The 15186-nt window shown below is 44.6% G+C and overlaps 1 protein-coding gene across 1 annotated transcript in view; it reads right to left on the bottom strand.

Moving 5' to 3' along the window:
• The window catches only part of igdcc3 (immunoglobulin superfamily, DCC subclass, member 3), a 94887-nt gene that overhangs the window by 22201 nt on the left and 57500 nt on the right, over window positions 1–15186 (bottom strand). Inside the window, exons 3-5 of the mRNA XM_029721696.1 lie at window positions 7590–7734; window positions 7051–7181; window positions 6687–6824 (exon numbers count right to left, since the gene is read on the bottom strand). Of these exons, the coding sequence (XP_029577556.1) occupies window positions 6687–6824; window positions 7051–7181; window positions 7590–7734 (414 nt within the window). The remainder of the gene's footprint in view (window positions 1–6686; window positions 6825–7050; window positions 7182–7589; window positions 7735–15186) is intronic.

Genomic DNA, 15186 nt, shown 5'->3' with positions numbered 1-15186 from the left:
TACACGGATAAGCTAGGCTGCCACTCCCCTCTGTCCCTCCATCAAATACCCTGTCCTGCTCTCCATCTCTTCCTATTTCAATGGCCTTATACTGGGGTTAGGACCAACAAAGACATGGCACAGCCGAAGATATTTCAGTTCCTCTTTATATTTGTAACATCTGCGTCCTGTGTGTCTCGGCTTAGAGTGTTAAAGGGCTGTGCGGGGGACATGGCCTGCAATGCTAAAAGCCTGCAGAGAAAGCAGACTGGCCATCCTCCTCTCCTCACATCTTCAAACAGACAGCTAGCAGACAGCTAGCCAGCCAGCCAGAGACTGGGGCCATATGGCCTGGCCCAGGCCTTTTATAGGAGGGCAACACACGTCTCCTCTGCGAGCACTGTGTGCATCTGAGCAGAACCACAACAAGGAAAGGGAAGGTCATTTGGAAACACTCCACAAACCTGGGTCCTCCGACAAGACAATGCACTGTGGGCTGAAGAGAAACACGAGAATGGAAAAAGGTGGACAGTACATCCAGAGTTCACGAGAATGCCTTCAAACAAAAATATACAGTGAGGGATAAAAGTATTTGATCCCCTGCTGATTTTGTACGTTTGCCCACTGACAAAGAAATGATCAGTCTATAATTTTAATGGTAGGTTTATTTGAACAGTGAAAGACAGAATAACAACAAAAAAATCCAGAAAAACGCATGTAAAAAATGCTATAAAATGATTTGCATTTTAATGAGGGAAATAAGTACTTGACCCCTCTGCAAAACATGACTTGGCAAAACCCTTGTTGGCAGTCACAGAGGTCAGACGTTTCTTGTAGTTGGCCACCAGGTTTGCACACATCTCAGGAGGGATTTTGTCCCACTCCTCTTTGCATATCTTCTCCAAGTCATTAAGGTTTTGAGGCTGACGTTTGGCAACTCAAACCTTCAGCTCCCTCCACAGATTTTCTATGGGATTAAGGTCTGGAGACTGGCTAGACCACTCCAGGACCTTAATGTGCTGCTTCTTGAGCCACTCCTTTGTTGCCTTGGCCGTGTGTTTTGGGTCATTGTCATGCTGGAATACCCATCCACGACCCATTTTCAATGCCCTGGCTGAGGGAAGAAGGTTCTCACCCAAGATTTGACGGTACATGGCCCCGTCCATCGTCCCTTTGATGCGGTGAAGTTGTCCTGTCCCCTTAGCAGAAAAACACCCCCAAAGCATAATGTTTCCACCTCCATGTTTGACGGTGGGGATGGTGTTCTTGGGGTCATAGGCAGCATTCCTCCTCCTCCAAACAGGGCGAGTTGAGTTGATGCCAAAGAGCTCAATTTTGGTCTTATCTGACCACAACACTTTCACCCAGTTGTCCTCTGAATCATTCAGATGTTCATTGGCAAACTTCAGACGGGCATGTATATGTGCTTTCTTGAGCAGGGGGACCTTGCGGGCGCTGCAGGATTTCAGTCCTTCACGGCGTAATGTGTTACCAATTGTTTTCTTGGTGACTATGGTCCCAGCTGCCTTGAGATCATTGACAAGATCCTCCCGTGTAGTTCTGGGCTGATTCCTCACCGTTCTCATGATCATTGCAACTCCACGAGGTGAGAGCTTGCATGGAGCCCCAGGCCGAGGGAGATTGACAGTTCCTTTGTGTTTCTTCAATTTGCGAATAATCGCACCAACTGTTGTCACCTTCTCACCAAGCTGCTTGGCGATGGTCTTGTAGCCCATTCCAGCCTTGTGTAGGTCTACAATCTTGTCCCTGTCATCCTTGGAGAGCTCTTTGGTCTTGGGCATGGTGGAGAGTTTGGAATTTGATTGATTGATTGCTTCTGTGGACAGGTGTCTTTTATACAGGTAACAAGCTGAGATTAGGAGCACTCCCTTTAAGAGTGTGCTCCTAATCTCAGCTCGTTACCTGTATAAAAGACACCTGGGAGCCAGAAATCTTTCAGATTGAGAGGGGGTCAAATACTTATTTCCCTCATTAAAATGCAAATCAATTTATAACATTTTTGACATGCGTTTTTCTGGATTTATTTGTTGTTATTCTGCCTCTCACTGTTCAAATAAACCTACCATTAAAATTATAGACTGATCATTTCTTTGTCAGTGGGCAAATGTACAAAATCAGCAGGGGATCAAATACTTTTTTCCCTCACTGTACAAACCTCAGCCCTTTCTGTGTTCGTGTAGCTGCAACAAACAGCACCAACAGTGGGCTGTAGGCTACAGGATTTTCAGTAGAACATAGGAACCTATTATTCAGACGTATTTACAATCCAATTGAAACAGCCTGGTCAGCTAAATCAGCTAGTGGAGTTTTTTATTGACTGTAGTAGAAGCTATGGCTAGTACAGTAGAACTTAAACATGCTCCATGGTACTATTAAGTACAAGCCTCGGGCTCTCAGCCTGACCCTCCCACTCCCAGCCCCAGTCCAGTGTCATAACTAAAGGGACTCAGCTAGGAGTGGTTAAACAACTGTGAACCATATAATGGGTGTTATTTCCCCTCTACAATAAGCCTGACTCAAGTCGGGCTAGCTGCTGAGTGAACTGTAAAATCAACAGTTGGACACAGTTTACAGTTCCTCCATGGCTACCTCTTATCTCTCCAGACACACTCTCTCTCACAGAAACTTGATTTCTCTCTCTTCCGATCTGTGTGTGTGTGTGTGTGTGTGTGTGTGTGTATGTGTTGTCGGAATGGATGCAGCTATCTCTATGTCAGTCTGTAATTTAGTTAGTGTCAAAAAGTAGCCCAGAGAGCACCAGTGCTGATGAATGAAAAGCTCCAAACAGACTCTGGCATTAAGGAATGACTGATGTGAATCTATTAAATTAATTATGCAGTTTATCCCCAGGCCTTCACTCCCTGTAATCTAATACACTGAAATCCAGAGGCGTCATGCCCACAAGGAGACGTGCCCCCTCAGACTTTTCCTGTTTTTACATTTTTCAGATGTTAAATGAATTACTCAACTTAATTGAGCCGGTGATGGGCAGGACTCGCAGGAGGAATGTTTGTAAATTAATTTGATCAAGCTATATAGCTTACTGATTCCTTCTTAATTAATAAATAAAACAAAACATTTTGTTGTTTCTCTGTAATACTAGCAACCAAGCAATTTTATGAAGTTGGCTTTAGCTAGCCAGCTAGATAGGTTCCCAATCTCCCAACCTCATAATTAGCTACCGAGCCATTTCCGGTTATTAATCAAGATAGAGTAGCTTGTCTAACTATCTCTGCTGGCATGCCTGCAGGCAAGGTTACTAGATTTTAGAAAATACTAAAATAGTTTTAATTCTTGGGTTATTGTACTATATACCGGTGTGGCAGTTGTAGTAAACTCATATGGCATAAAAGTTCTTAAAGCTGCAATATATCACTTTTTGGGCAATTTGACCGAATTCACATAGAAATGTGAGTAATAGATCTGTCATTCTCATCGAAAGCAAGTCTAAGAAGTGGTTGATCTGTTCCATGTGCGCTATTTCTATGCTTCCCATTCTTAAGTTCCGTTTCTGCGTCTTTTATTTTAATATTGTACACCAACTTCAAACAGCTGAAAATACAAATATATATTTCACAGCGGTTTAGATTGTACAATGATTCTCTACACTATGCATTGCTAGTTTTGTCACAAACTGAAATTGGGTGAACTATTGTAATTTTAGCAAACAGGAAATGGGGGAGCGATTTCGCATATTGCACCTTTAAAGAATCAATGTACATAATTAATTAAAATGACAACTGAAAAGCTAAAGAGGTATGCTTAGATAACCTATGCAGAAAAATATACATAGAGATGGCGCCGACAGACATGGCAGCTCTGCTTCCAGCTCCTAAGCAACTTTTCAGTATCTAGTTTTTTTGTGTGTTATTTCTTACATTATTAGCCCACAACGTTTTTTGTGTTATTACATACAGACGGAAATAACTTTTGGATACCAGAGCGGCGGTAACTCACCAGCATTACAACCAGGAATACAACTTTCCAGAATTGGATACTTTGTTCCAATACGCTGCCGGCGGAGAGAGGTACTCAGAGTGGACTTCTAGTCCGACTCAGGAGGCATGCACACCATTCACTGCTTCCGAGTATATTACTCGCTAATGTTCAGTCTCTGGACAATAACGTAGACAAGCTCAGGGCGAGGATCTCCTTCCAGAGAGACATCAGCGACTGTGACATACTCTGTTTCATGGAACCATGGCTCTCTCCCGATATACTGTCCCCATTGTTAAAGCTGCCCTGTGCAACTCGGTCCTGGACTTCCTGACGGGCCGCCCCCAGGTGGTGAAGGTAGGATACAACACCTCCACTTCGCTGGTCCTCAACACAGGGGCCCCACAAGGGTGCATGCTCAGCTCCCTCCTGTACTCCCTGTTCACCTATGACTGCGTGGCCACACACGCCTCCAACTCAATCATCAAGTTTGCAGATGACACAACAGCAGTAGGCCTGATTACCAACAATGACGAGACAGCCTACAGGGAGGAGGTGAGGGCCCTGGCGGTGTGGTGCCAGGAAAATAACCTCTCCCTCAATATCAACAAAACGGAGCTGATCGTGGACTTCAGGAAACAGCAGAGGGAGCACGCCCCTATCCACATCAACAGGACCACAGTGGAGAAGGTAAAAAGCTTCAATTTAGTCGGTGTACACATCAGTGACAATCTGAAATGGTCCACCCACACAGAAAGTGTGGTGAAGAAGTTGCAACAGTGCCTCTTCAACCTCAGGAGGCTGAAGAAATTTGGCTTGGCCTCTAAGACCTTCACAGACTTTTACAAATGCACAATTGAGAGCATTCTGTCAGGCTGTATCACCGCCTGGTACGGCAACTGCACCGCCCGCAACCACAGGGCTCTCCAGAGGGTGGTGCGGTCTGCCCAAGGTATCACCGGGGGCACACTGCCTGCCCTCCAGGACACCTACAGCACCCGATGTCACAGGAAGGCCAAAAAGATCATCAAGGACATCAACCACCCAAGCCACGGCCTGTTCACCCTGCTATCCAGAAGGCGAGGTCAGTACAGGTGCATCAAAGCTGGGACCGAGAGACTGAAAAACAGATTCTATCTCAAGGTCATCAGACTGTTAAATAGCCATCACTAGCCGGCTACCACCCTGTTACTCAATCCCGCACCTTAAAGGCTGCTGCCCTATGTCCATAGACTAGAATCACTGGTCACTTTAATAATGTTTATATACTGCTTTACTCATCTCATATGTATATACTGTATTATTTTCTACTGTATTTTAGTCAATGCCACTCCGACATTGCTCGTCCTAATATTTATATATTTCTTAATTCCATTCTTTACTTTTAGATTTGTGTGTAATGTTGTAAATTGTTAGATATTACTACCCTGTTGGAGCTAGGAACACAAGCATTTCACTACACCTGCAATAACATCTGGTAAATATGTGACCAATAAAATTAGATTTTATTTTATATATTTTTTTTACATAAAATTAGGCATAATGATTATGGCTCTAGATTGCAGGAAAAAGCTGTTTCAGGTTTTTTTAAAACAGGTGTTTTGTGCCCCCTCTAAAATAATGGTTGCATGTCGCCCCTGCTGAAATCCCACCCTGTCAGCATTTAATTACAGAAACATTGTGCAAGGCAATATCCACAATCTGATTATGGCTCCTCTTTGGTTGGGGAGGGGCTGCAATTTACATTTTGAACAGCAAATCAGATTGGATAATAGCTTAGAAAAACAACTATCTGATTCCAAAATTGGTAGCGGCAGAGTTTGAGTGATAGCCAAGAGGAACGTGTGAAGTGGAGGGGACTGAATCCTGCCTGGGCTGAAAACCTCTAAGCAATCACGGTGGATCTCCCACCGTGTGTCACTTACTCACTTTAGAGGTTCATCTCAACCAGGAGAGTAAAGAACGCGTTCATCAGAAAATAAGATTTTGTTTAGTCCCCAAAGACTCATATAGGCTGCAATCCCCTGCTTCATGTGTACATAAGATGAATGTTCTATTAGACATCACATAAAAGAACATACTACACGTATGTACACAATGCAGAGACGAGCTAACCCAGACACACATACATACATGCACACTTCCGCAAACACACAAACATCAACGCACACGCACATCCACACAACTGCACGTGCGTACAAAAACACACACAAATACACACTGAACAGCAGTAGCCTACTTAATCACTGTGCTGTACCACATTAGAAGCAGTCACTGAACACTCCATTTTTCCTCCCTTCATTTATATCAAGGTCAGCAAGATAATGTCTGGTAAATAGGCTTTCAACCATCTGGGAAACAATGGGCTCCGTGCACGCTGTGAAGGCAGCATGCCATGACCAATTTCACACACAAAGCCGCCGTATCTTATTGTATCAGAATGTCCCGTTTAACAGAATGTCCTCTTCAATCTCTGTATTTTGCCTGTGTGCTTTAGGTAAATGTATATATAATTCAGCTATACTATTATGGTGACATGTTTTTCTATCAGCTGCAATAGTGATGTATTTCAAGTCGGGTTTCGGATGATTGCAAACTAGACAAGCAATCTAACATGGAACCTTATGGAAGATAGAAGGGTCCTATAGCCCTTAAGGCCTGAGAGGCAGAGGGGATTTAACCCCTGTGCAGCACCCTGAAGGCTGCAGCTTTGATTGGATGTAAAAGAGAAAGCGGGGTTTTGGTCTTACCGAGCCTGCTCCATGACACGATGGGGCGGGGATATCCTGTGGCAACACATTCCAAGATGGCCGTCTGGTGAACGGTGAGAGTGAGGTTTTCAGGACCCACGAGGATCATGGGCTCTTTGTAAACAGAAGACTGGGAGACTGGGGGGGGGAGAGAGAGTGACGCAAGCGTAAGTGTGCGAGAGCTTTATGGATTGCAACATTTAATTGGATTTCACCGTTGCGCATCATCTCAGGCGCGAGCATCTTTGCGGTGAGGCTGTGTGAGATGACGCATGGCCACATATTTGTGCGGTGGGTGGGTGGGTATCCAGGGAAGGTGTGTATGTGTGTGTGTACATATGTATGTACGTAGGAGTATTGAGACCTGAGACGGTGAGGTGAGCCCCGGCACTGTGCTTTACTCCTGCACTGTTGTGGGCCACACAGCAGAACACACCACTATCCTCCTGACGCAGACCTGTGATCTGCAGGACACCAGTGGGGAGCAGGGTATACCTGACAGAGAGAAGGAATGGGAGGAGGGAGGGAGAGCGAGAGGTTGGGGGAGGGAGGGCAGAGGGAGAAAGGGAAAGAGAGAAAAAGAGAGAGAGGGGGGAGAAGAGAGAGATAGAGGGAGAGAAAAAGAAAGAGAATCAAGGAAGTAGATCATTGTTTGCTTGATTAAGTGTGTTTACACACGCAACGTAAACTCCATTTAAAACAGCTAGACAGACACAAGGGAGGCAGCACACTGGATTCCAGGTGGTGAGGTTTGGCAGGGTAACAGTTAAGTGAAAGTTGTGAAGCTGCTACCGTGAATTTGCTTCTGGACAGACAGAGTTTTGTGTGCAGGTACAGTAGACCTACAGTAGTTGGTAGGGACAGCTGAGGTGATTAACGCAGAGGAACCCTGCTTTACTGTACCTCTCATCCTTAGTGTCCACGGAGCGGCCATCTTTCTCCCAGCTGATGGAAGGCTCAGGCAGGCCGTGAATCTGGCACTGGAACCGCCCAACGCCTGCCTCCTCCGCACGCACTGACCGTGGCTGGACATGGAACTCCGCCATCGCTGGAGAGAGGGGAGATGCAGCGGTCAATTCAATGTTTGAAAACCTACGCAACATTTCCAGAGCATCTTTCATAAAGGGCTACAGTAAATATTGCTGCCATGTATAGTAACAGTGTACCACTGTCCTAAACTCAGTGGCACACCAACCCAGTTAATCATAACCAATTACCAGGGAGGTATTACCTACAGTCTATTCGTCTTTTCATACCCATTCCCGCACTGGAAGGCAATTAACTTATTGGCCAAAAAAAAGATTTAAAAAAAGGAAATAATGTCTCCATCTTTCAGTGGAATGAGTCATAATCCAGTGGCTTTATTTAAAGCAACACTGGGCGGCTCTTAACCAGCAATAAAATGAACCAAATGAGCAGCCGAGACTGCAGTCTGACCAGGGCAGGGAGATGCCATGTGGTTAGGCAATTACCTGTGTTCTGCTGTCAGCAATCACTGTGCAGGAAACCCTAGTGATCATTACCCCTAGTTCCAGGGGAAAGCCTGTGTTTGGATAATCTGGCCCTCATCAGTGACACAGTAAATGAAAGGTTCCTGGTTAGCCGTGACACTGAGTAAATGAGAGGCTCCTAGTTAGCTTTTGATCATACCCTATTTTTTTTATTTTACTAGGCAAGTCAGTTAAGAACAAATTCTTATTTTCAATGACAGTCTAGGAACAGTGGGTTTACTGCCTTGTTCAGGAGCAGAACGACCGATTTTTACCTTGTCAGCTCAGGGATTTGATCTTGCAACCTTTCAGTTACTAGTCCAATGCTCTAACCACTAAGCTACCTGCCGCCCCTATGCTATGCTAACAAACATAGCTGGGCTCAGAGAGAGAGAGAGAGACCTCTGACAACAAAGAGTAAAGAGTAAACACTGAACCACTGTAGTGAGTGCTCCATCAGGTGGGGAGGGACATGTATATACATACAGTAAGGTTCTGGGGGAGAGTAATGACAGTGTGAGTGGCCAGGCCAGGGCTGCAGATGTACTGTAGTGCTGTGGCCAAACAACAGACAATCAGCCAGACAGTCAGCCAGGCCCAGGCAGGCACTTCACTTCCTGAACTAGATAAATTAAGTCCAATTAGCTACCTTACTGTGCCCAGTGATTAAACAGTATGGTCAAATAGAGGAAGGGGGCAGGTGGGAGAGGACAGTGATGTAGGGAAGGAAAGGGCCAGGTGGGAGAGGACAGGGATTTAGGGAAGGAAGGGGCCAGGTGGAAGAGGACAGTGATGTAGGGGAGGAAGGGGCATTTTAAATAATGCTATAATTTCACAAAATGTAACAACAACAGACAGCACGCAGTTGTTCTCAGGGTGCTATTCTAACAGCAGACTAGGCTAATAACAGACTAAGCTAACAGTAGCCTAGGCTAACAGCAGACTGGGCTAACAGCAGACGAAGCTAACATTAGCCTAGGCTAACAGCAGACGAAGCTAACATTAGCCTAGGCTAACAGCAGACTAGGCTAACAGCAGACTCAGCTAACAGCAGCCTAGGCTAACAGCAGACTAGGCTAACAGCAGACTCAGCTAACAGCAGCCTAGGCTAACAGCAGACTAGGCTAACAGCAGACTCAGCTAACAGCTGCCTAGGCTAACAGCAGACTAGGCTAACAGCAGACTAAGCTAACAGTAGCCTAGGCTAACAGCAGCCTAGGCTAACAGCAGACGTGAAGGAGAAGTCAGATGTTCGCCATCATTGAACTGATTCTGTTAACAAAAACGTTTTCTGGTGAGTGTTTTGCATTGATTAGTGTCAGTCTTGTGGACCGCCTGTAGGTGGCACACCGTTGTTTGTGCGTCCTCAGAACTGTAGACTACATTTCCAGTGTGCAACTGTAAACAATGTACTGTCAAAGCCACGTGAGGTCTGAAACAGCAGTAGCTGAATGCACCGTACATAAACACTACATTCTAAAGTTTTTTGTTTTATTAAATTAAGCATTTCAAATGTCATGGTATATCCCTGTGTGTAACAATGTAACATGGACCATTTAATTGAATTTAGACAAATCTTTTTAAATAGGCGACCCAAAAAATAAAATAAAAAGTGTTATACTGAATACTCAGTATTCAGATATCCGGATATTAGATTAACCGTGCTTATTCCTAATGTAGGGTAGACGCTACTCACATGGATATAGGAGAATAGTATGAGAAGTGACACATATAATGTATAGCCTAGATTGCATCATATAGGATCCATTCCAATTCCATCTGATTGAATGATTATATAGTGATGACATACCATATCATATAATGTAGCCTACTGTATAGTGCTTTCAAAAATGCTAGAGGGTGAGATTCAACATCAAAACCTTTGAAGGTCTCCGGTATCCTCATGCGCTTCAAAGACCCCAATACAACCTTACTTAATGGAACTGACAGTCCAGTCTGACTCACTCCAATTGTTAACACATACTGTATCAGTGTGAAGCAAGCCTCCCCAGAATGACAACACACATAGCCACAGTGAATGTGTTGATCTCCATAGGTGTAAATTGACATTTGGGGCGATCTCGCTTCATACATGTAAATTATATATATTTTTTATTTCAACTTTATTTAACCAGGTAGGCCAGTTGAGAACAAGTTCTCATTTACAACTGCGACCTGGCCAAGATGAAGCAAAGCAGTGCGACAAAAACAACAACACAGAGTTACACATAAACAAACGTACAGTCAATAAAACAATAGAAAATCTGTATACAGTGTGTGCAAATGAAGTAAAGAGGTAAGGCAATAAATAGGCCAATAGTGGTGAAGTAATTACAATTTAGCAATTAACACTGGAGTGATAGATGTGCAGATGAGGATGTGCAAGTAGAAATACTGGTGTGTAAAAAAGCAGATTTTTATATATATATATATATATATATATGGGGATGAGGTAGGTAGTTGGTTGGATGGGCTATTTACAGCTGCAGCGATCAGTAAGCTGCTCTGACAGCCAATGCTTGAAGCTAGTGAGGGAGATATAAGTCTCCAACTTCAGTGATTTTTGCAATTCATTCCAGTCATTGGCAGCAGAGAACTGGAAGGAAAGGTGGCCAAAGGAGGTGTTGGCTTTGGAGATGACCAGTGCAATATACCAGCTGGAGCGCGTGCTATGGGTGGGTGCTGCTATGGTGACCAGTGAGCTGAGATAAGGCGGAGCTTTACCTAGCAAAGACTTATAAATGACCTGGAGCCAGTGGGTTTGGCACCGAATATGTAGCGAAGACCAGCCAACGAGAGCATACAGGTCGCAATGGTGGGTAGTATATGGGGCTTTGGTGACAAAACGGATGGCACTGTGATAGACTGCATCCAGTTTATTGAGTAGGGTATTGGAGGCTATTTTGTAAATGACATCGCCGAAGTCAAGGATCGGAAGGATTCAGTTTTATGAGGGTATGTTTGGCAGCATGAGTGAAGGAGGCCTTGTTGTGAAATAGGAAGCCGATTCTAGATTTAATTTTGGATTGGAGATGCTTAATATGAGTCTGGAAGGAGAGTTTACAGTCTAGCCAGACACCTAGGTATTTATAGTTGTCCACATATTCTAAGTCAGCGATCGGTTGAAGAGCATGCATTTAGTTTTACTAGCATTTAAAAGCAGTTGGAGGCCACGGAAGGAGTGTTGTATGGCATTGAAGCTTGTTTGGAGTTTTGTTAACAGTGTCCAAAGAAGGACCAGATGTATACAGAATGGTGTCGTCTGCGTAGAGGTGGATCAAAGAATCACCCGCAGCAAGAGCGACATCGTTGATATATACAGAGAAAAGAGTCGGCCCGAGAATTGAACCCTGTGGCACCCCCATAGAGACTGCCAGAGGTCCGAACAACAGGCCCTCCGATTTGACACACTGAACGCTATCTGAGAAGTAGTTAGTGAACCAGGCAAGGCAGTCATTAGAGAAACCAAGGCTGTTGAGTCTGCCGATAAGAATACGGTGATTGACAGAGTCGAAAGCCTTGGCTATGTCGATGAAGACGGCTGCACAGTGCTGTTTTTTATCGATGCTGGTTATGATATCGTTTAGGACCTTGAGTGTGGCTGAGGTGCCCCCGTGACCAGCTTGGAAACCGGATTGCATAGCGGAGAAGGTACGGTGGGATTCGAGATGGTCGGTGATCTGTTTGTTCACTTGGCTTTCGAAGACTTTAGAAATGCAGGGCAGGATGGATATAGTAGGTCTGTAAATAACAGAAAATACTGTAGGTTTATGCTTCAAACAACGTAATCTCTGGAAGAGAACATGGCAGAATCCACAAAAACACCTGTGCAGATACATCCATAATGTGTGCTTACTCATTCAGCAGCTGCATTTCACATATCAGCTCCCTATGGAACAAAGCAGTGATGTGGGCTTGGTGCTGTGATGTGGGGGGTGGGGCATGCAACACAAACTCAATTAGAGAGAGGCTTGTCTTTTTCTCAGCTCTCCCACCATCTTCAAGACAAGTGCACTTATTTAAATGTCAACCATAATTAACTTGGACTAAGCAGGACTTATCTGAACACTCTTAGCATAACAAGAGGCCTAGACCCCCTCCTTGCTCGGTTCCTCTGTTCTTTTCCAACTGGTAAATGTATTTAAGCTAAGCTAGAACCCCGTGCGGCTCTACGGATCCCACAGAAAGCTCGCTATGTCCGGAGCGGATCAGCATTCACACAGTCGTTTTGGTAGCGTGTTGTTTTTGTTAGCCCCAATTCCCCAAAAAACAAAGGCGGAGGGAGGGCAGTTAGTAAAAAGAGAAAAAAGTACGAACTGAAATGAGGCCTAGAGAGGGAAAAACATGTCACATTGACGGCCTTCTGGAAACGTGTAGGAGTGAGGAAGAAGACGAAGATGAAGATGTACTGAAATGTTGCCGGAGCACTGTAAGCCCGCGCTGCACCGCGTCGTCAATTAACATTTAATAAGTTGCGTTTCAGTCTAAGCTCTAATGAGAAACGCTGCATACCCTGTCAAGACTTGATCCTAAAATATCCAAATGGATGTATAGAGACCACCGTTCTGATTAAAATTTTACCAAGCTCATTTAGAATTCCTCTAACCCTGGCTGCTTGCTCTTCAGAGGTTACATACAATAAAGGACAGGAACAAATAAACCTCCTGTAAAGCCCTACACATATTTTAGTAGCTTAATATTTCTTAATTACCACCAGTACTAAAATTATATTGTTACTTTGCCTCTGACACTCTTATTCAGCCTGATAAATGTACTGTAGGCGGCCAGTTTCTGTTTTGTTTTCCCATACACATTATACATGTTAACAGCACATTTTTAACTGAGGCATTTTAGGATTATTGCCTCTCTCAAGGACCCAACTAAAATATCCCCATCTGAGACTAGCAACCTTGTGTGGCCATAAAGAGATTTGCCTAACCTCCTCCAATTGGCGATCTTCGTGGTCAATATTCGTGGGTATATAAAAAAACATTGAACACACAATCAATAATTGCTTTTATTTCATCAGATGTATGTCCTTGAACCAATTACTTTAAAACCACACACAGATGAAGTTAAAAGGATAATTTAGTTGCTAATGGCAGCCTGCAGTACGTAGGTCGGCCTTCAATTTAAGCTAGTCCATGAGAATGGCCAGCACTGAGCTAGCCTGCAACGTCACTTTCTAGAATAGCTCAAACTGCGCATGCGATGTTTCCAAAAACTCTTCCATGTAGCAAAATGGTGACACGCTGAAATGACACTTCCTGATCTTCAAATGCGCCACTGAGCATTCTCATAGGAAACAACGGGGTGACGTCATCAATGGCTTCGTCCATATTTGTTTACAGTCTATGAGAATCACGTCCCAGTGACAGGCTCTGGGATTAAAACACGGTCAACCCTCTGTGGCTTTACCTTCACGTTAGCATATCCAGCAACACAGCTCTGAGCAGAGCCCCTCATTTACTGTAACTAGTGTACCATAAGAATCAAATCAAAATCAAATCAAATTGTATTTGTCACATGCTTCGAAAACAACAGGTGTAGACTAACATTGAAACGCTTACCTACGAGCCCTTCCCAAAAATACAGAGAGACAAATCTAAAAATAATAGAACAATTATTACACAAGGAATAAATACACAATGAGTAACGATAACGTTGCTATTATATAAATATAAGCGGTGGCCACTGTAATCTAGAGCACTATCAGACTTTACGAGGGTCAGCAGAGGCTCCTGTGTAGAGAGCATTGATTTAAGGGGAGCCTGGAGGCAGTGTGGAGGTGGTGATACATATATGTGTATTGGAACAGTCAGCCAAGGGAGCTTTGTTAACAGGACACCATGTACAGAAACAGAGAGAGAGGACTGAGCACATCACTGATGTGATTAAAGCAGCTCCCTTTCTTTTCACACATGTAAACACAAGCAAGTACGCACGCATACACCGATTACGCGCTGCTGTTTGTGCGCAGTCCGTGGCCAACGCTGTCACAGACACACAGAGGACACCGAGGCAAAAAGAGAGGGGGCAAAGAAAACAACGAGAAAAAAAAAGAGGGACGATCACCTCCTTAAAGAGCTTTCTTTCTGTTGCATCTGTGCCAAGTAGTCATCATGTCTGCTGATCTGGCTGTTGTGTGTCCCCGCGGACACGACCGCCCCCCCCCCAGAGGGTCCCTGCCCTCAACCCTCATGCATACAACATGGCGGGCTGCACATAGAGAGAGAGAGAGAGGCCCACACCTCCGCTCTGTTCCACACTGCCCGCTGCCATCACAAGAACACAGCCTGCTACAAATCCACACTGACACACAGCCCGGCCACACAGAAACACATAGACGAGAGACGCATACAGTATTTATACACAACAGCAAAACACGGCTAGGAGGATTAGTTTAAACGTGGCTATGTAAAACACAAACACACACACAGGTTGATCAGTGATAAGTCAGCGTGGCAGAAGGCAGGCAGTAGCTGCTCTCCAGTCAGCAGTAGACTTGTTTTTAGAACCCTTTTTATGATTCCTCATAGAGTGTTACTCTGGGAAGTGTTCAGAAACCCTAAGACATTATCACAGATCCATTCCCAGCACGGAGCCACAGTGTAAATGAAGCAGATCTAATTACGGGGATAGAAGGCTGAGAGAGGACAGACATCCATCCATTAAGGAGTGCAGGGGGAGAGGAACGTGATGCTTGGATGCAGCTGGTTTCACAATGACAATCACCACAGGAGTGTGAACACTGAGAAAGTGACATGGAGAAGAAATCAGCGAGGTCCCACAGACCCTGCAATATGACACAGTTGCAGAGTGGGTCTACCTCTCATTTTATCTCAGCCAGGCAGGGACTCCCCTCGACCCTCAGATTCCTGGAAGGGCCCAAAGGGCTTTTTATGGCGTTCCACCAAATACCGCAAAACCTGCTCAATGTCAAATGTGATCCAACAATTTCACATGGACTGATGGACACAGATACAGACCAACAAACAGTCAATAATGGA

This window comes from Salmo trutta, chromosome 29 (assembly GCF_901001165.1).
Source record: "Salmo trutta chromosome 29, fSalTru1.1, whole genome shotgun sequence".
NCBI lineage: Eukaryota > Metazoa > Chordata > Actinopteri > Salmoniformes > Salmonidae > Salmo > Salmo trutta.
This window is presented reverse-complemented; position numbering and strand designations above follow the sequence as displayed.